Source organism: Lupinus angustifolius, chromosome LG12, assembly GCF_001865875.1.
Source record: "Lupinus angustifolius cultivar Tanjil chromosome LG12, LupAngTanjil_v1.0, whole genome shotgun sequence".
NCBI lineage: Eukaryota > Viridiplantae > Streptophyta > Magnoliopsida > Fabales > Fabaceae > Lupinus > Lupinus angustifolius.
This window is the reverse complement of record NC_032020.1, coordinates 6417062-6421890: the sequence shown is the minus strand read 5'-3', so window position 1 is coordinate 6421890 and position 4829 is coordinate 6417062. Positions and strand designations below refer to the sequence as shown.

General features: G+C 32.6%; 1 protein-coding gene across 2 annotated transcripts; it reads right to left on the bottom strand.

The window, feature by feature from the left end:
* LOC109362915 lies at positions 269 to 3345 on the bottom strand. 2 transcript variants are annotated; one of them, XM_019609004.1, is made up of 3 exons: positions 3247 to 3302; positions 2649 to 2705; positions 269 to 1582 (listed from the first exon to the last, which is right to left on the bottom strand). In XM_019609004.1, exon 3 carries the CDS (start codon positions 1557 to 1559, stop codon positions 573 to 575), a length of 987 nt encoding a protein of 328 aa, XP_019464549.1. In that variant the 5' UTR covers positions 1560 to 1582; positions 2649 to 2705; positions 3247 to 3302; the 3' UTR covers positions 269 to 572. The 2 variants fall into 2 exon arrangements, with proteins under 2 accessions (XP_019464549.1, XP_019464550.1); XM_019609005.1 differs by lacking the exon at positions 2649 to 2705 and having other exon boundaries at positions 3247 to 3345.

Here is a 4829-nt window from a genome sequence, read left to right as displayed (position 1 = left end):
TGTTAGAATTTAGTGCTTCAATGTTTTCCTGAATGTTAGTTTGTTCCTGAATAGAATGGCATCAGCTGTAAAATCAAAATGTAGCACCTTTTAATGTCATTGTCCTGACTTGCTCTATTTATAAAATAGAAATATAAACTTCTTCCAATGCACAACACTCACACCTGATAGGGTTTCGGATGGTAAATATATACAATTTTATCCTCAAAAGTGAGTAGATTGTTACCCACTAACAAAAAACCCAAGATAAGTTTCATCAACCAAACACTAGTTGAAACAATCCAGCTAAGCAACTATTCAATCTTCTACATGGCAATGTTCAAAGATTTCACAGAAACAAATATTTACATGAGTGAATTTCACAATGGAATGTGCCAAGGTAACAGGAGGAAGGTAAGAATGTACAAGTAAAATAAATTACAACAAACAATTAAATAAAAATGCCCATTTTCTGATTTTCATGTTTCTGGGAAAGAAACCCTTCAAATGTTATTAACTCACCACTCGATGGTGGTGCTAAATTATCTGCTAATATATGCCTAAGAACCATCCTCCTGTTTACAGCATGATGTTCAACTGTCCCCAATCCTTGTTTGTGCTTCTCGTCGTCTACGCCTCCTACTCGCACGACCGAATAGAACTCCGCCGCTATCATTATCATTGTCTTCGCCAGAGAAATCCATCTCACCAGCCCCATTCTGACCTGTGGGGATCAGATCAGGCATCAGTTGTCTACTAAGGTTGTTAAGGTCATTCCCTTGCCGCACTGCATGCATCAGGAGGAAGAAATTCATAGCCTCCATACCCATCTGAAAACTTCCACTTCTTTCTGTATTATCTGTACCATCCTCATCTGCATCTGAATCAAAGTCATTACGGTGTCGTTCTATAACATAATCTCCAAAAACCATTGCCCCAGGAATGGTTGATGTTACTGTGCTGATGACATCTTCTCGTTCACGCTCCCACTCAAGCGATCTCCATTTTCGCTCATGATCAGGATCTACATCGCGTGGCCGTGCTAATGGATGCTCTGCCTTCACATGCTTCCGTAACTCTTTATAGTTACCAACAAAAGAGCAGTTATCCTGCATGCAATTTCTTGTCTTCGCATTCAGATAATCCCGAACAGGTTCCACAACAGTCCAACCTTTCACCTGACCCCGACATAGGGGACAAGCAAGCTCTGTGACTTCACTCTTCTCAAGGGCTGAGTTTGCATCCAGTAGCGAGCTTGGATTGCTGATAGAGTCTTCCATAACCTTAGTGCAAGCTTTCTTGTACTGATCAAGGCAATTGGAGTGACGAAAGCTAGTTCCACACATATACGGACGGCAACCCTTGTCATGAGAAGAACAAAGGAGAAGAACAGCATTGTGTGGATATTCTATGCACACAGAACAGGTTACATTTTCCCACTCTTTCTTGTCAAAGGCTTTAGAGCATCTCTTTTGGCACATGTCCTTGCAGATATCCTTTTTACAAGAAGCCAATGGGTATGGAGCTAGTCGGTACTGACGAGAAGCAATTCTGTATCGTCCCCTGCTTCCTTTTGCCATTTCAGTTCGAGCAGAATTGTGAACTGCAAAATATTAAAAGGGGGATCTAAAGATTAGGTTCTCAAACTACGTAGTAAATACTCTTACATATTTTTAATGTGAATTGTGAAAGAAAGTAACATTCATAAATGCTGAGTACAGTAACTGAGTGTGGTCAGAAACAATGGAAGTATTAAATTCCACTGTAAGTAGGTGCATATTTCATCTAATTTTTTGGCCAAAACAAAATACATCAACTTGGACCTTTAAATTAAGAGTATATTTGATGCTATCTGCATTACATCTAGGAAAACCCATTATTTATTTTTAATAAAAAAACTCATCAGATAAGAGAAAGAGAACAAAGAATGAGCACATGAGGCAGAAACCAGAGAGAGGGAGTTTTAAGTCCAATGTCCCTCTAAAACCTAGATGCATTGCAATATTACATTAAAACCTCTTTTACTTGCCTATTTTGTATTTACTCTAAACATTTAATACAGCTCAGAGAGGCTCATTTGTGCAACACATGTCTGCATGTTATCACAGTTTATGACAACCATGATATTAACCAAAAGAAGAGCATATACCAAAACATGGTTTTTGCCACTATCACATTTACATATTAAGAATAGGCTCTAAGGAAACATGAGACCTAGTAGTATTACATAATTCATTTAAGGAAAACTTCTTAGAACAAAATAAGTTCTGATCTAGATCTAATAAGCTCATGAAAGGGAACAATACAAATTCTAAAATCTAAATGATAGAACAACTTGAGAATTAAACCAACATAATGAGGTAAACTCTATTAAAAAAGTATAACATTTATATTCTAGTGTGCTTAAACAATGTCACTAACTGATTTGTGTAAAACAAGCTGAATACAAAAACAAATACAGGCTTATATAGTTAACAGAAAAATCAATAATAAAATTGGCAACATCAATGCAAATTGCTAACAGTAACAGATATAAAAGAGAAAAACAATTCCAGGAAATACCAGCCTCATTCTACCAACAAAGAAATTTCCATTATGGCATTATAAAGTTCTGAATTCCAAGCACTCTATGCATCATAAAGCTATACTGATAAGAAGGAAAAACTCACCAAGTTTTCAATTGGTATAATGAATCCAACAAGTTAACTTGAGAGACCAAAGTGAATCTGGTAATAAATAAATTGAAGAGCAATAAAGAGAAACAAAACAAAGTAAGAGATTCGTATATTACTAAAACAGCCAAAAGGAAACAACGTGGTAAGATGCAAAAGCAACAATAGCAAGCAAAGACAACCAACAAAGTAAGATTAATTTAAATTTTAATATAAAAAAGATTAATATTTTATTAAGCAGAACATGGAACTAAAATGAAAAGCACATGGTAGTAAATTTTATCCATCTACCTTAGATCCAATCATAAACACTGATATAAAACAAAATAAATCAAAACAAATAATTATCCATAAAAATAGTGGGGACAAAACAAATTTTCCCATGTCTTTGGAAACTGAGAAAACGAAGAAGATTGTGAGAAAATTTGACAATTTAACTTCCAGCAACAAATTAAAGCCAAATGGGTATCTGTTTCCAAAATCAACAGTTAAATAGACGAATATCAAAATTTGAAACTATTACACATGCATCGGAAATTCAAAGGAGAGAAAAGTGAAATGCAAAAAATAGAGAAAGAGAAGAAAATGGTCTTACCAGAAGCTATGAAGAAATCGAACAGAGAAGAAAATTGAGGAAAGGAAATGAATTTGAAGGAAAATTGAAAGAAAGACACAAAGATCGAAATTGGAGGCGATGAAATAGAGAGAGAAATGAAAAGGGAGAAAGAGAATGAGTTATTCTTTCTTGCACGCTAATGGACTCATTTCTACGCTACTTTTTCTTACTTTATTTGTTTTACTTAAAATCTCAATTTCTAACCATTTCTTTTGTAAAAAAAAAGGAGATTAGAATTAGATTTTGATGTGATTATATTTAACTTAGACTTCATTATGTGGCTAATGGATTCAAAAGAAAGACTTGTATGAAGATAAAACCATGTAAAGATAACCTAAAAAATTTTGATAACACATTAATATTTTAATTCTAATTAAATTTAATCTTAAATGATAATATAAAAAATTATAAAAATGTATTTATCTCCAAATGTGACGTGTTATATGTGTCTCTATAGAAACTTTTCTCTTTATCTCTATGCTACTTTTCATCTATTACTTTTGGGGTGTATAATTATCATTTTCTTACTCTAAAAAAATTAATTCTTCATTTTAATCTTTCTTGAATCTAATAGTGTTTTAGATGACAGTTTTTTCGTTTTATAATTACATTCATAAGAAGAGCTTTTGAAACAATGATAGATGTAATTTAACTCACTACATGTAGGCTTAATTTCCACAACAAAATCAATTGTGTTTATCTCAATTTTGTCTTCTTTTTATTTATGTCTGTCTCAATAATCCAAAAAAGACAAGTAAAAGTTTGATAGTCAAAATACGTAACATTTTTTTATTTATGATTGTGAGACACAGTGGTAATATGGTAAAAGTGAGAAGAGAGTTGGTATCGTTTTGAGATAAAGATTTTTCAAGACAACCAATAAAATTAGGACAAAATATTAAAAAAAATAATTTTAATTAAAATATAATTTTAAATATGCAAATATGACATGTTGATTGGATGTGTAACTGAGAGAGATGATGGAACATGATGATGATAATATTGTTGTAGAAAGTGCGGGTTGAGTCTTCACGACTTCACGTGGTTATTACTCATTTCCCAATAACCCACGTCCTTTCCATTCCCAAAACTACCAACCATATTATAAATTCCTCACTTTTTTATTTAAAACAAAAAAAAAACATGATGAAAATATAAATAACAAAATGGTTATGGATGAAAATATAAATTGTGAGGCTGGTTAGACTATTCTCTCATGGTGTAATTTTAATTTCTTATATTGCCCTTAACATTATTTAATTTTTACAAAAAAACTATATAATCCTAAGCAACTATCACCAATACATTAATTAACCACATATCTCACCTTAAATTAAACATTATCATAAAAAAAAATTAATATATAAAAATTGAATATGTAGTATCATACAATATTCGCCGGCAGGCACGAAGTGTCTGTACACACTAGTATTATATAAAGCGAAAACATGGTATAACTACTATTATGGTATAATTTATGGAAAAAGGATCCTCTCCAATACTAGAGAGTCCAGTACTGGATAGGATGATGACATGTGGCAAAAAAAAAATTTAACGACTAA

Coding starts and splice junctions, on each gene's coding strand:
- LOC109362915 (XM_019609005.1), bottom strand. CDS start 1,559: ATGGCAAAAGGAAGCAGGGGACGATACAGAATTGCTTCTCGTCAGTAC.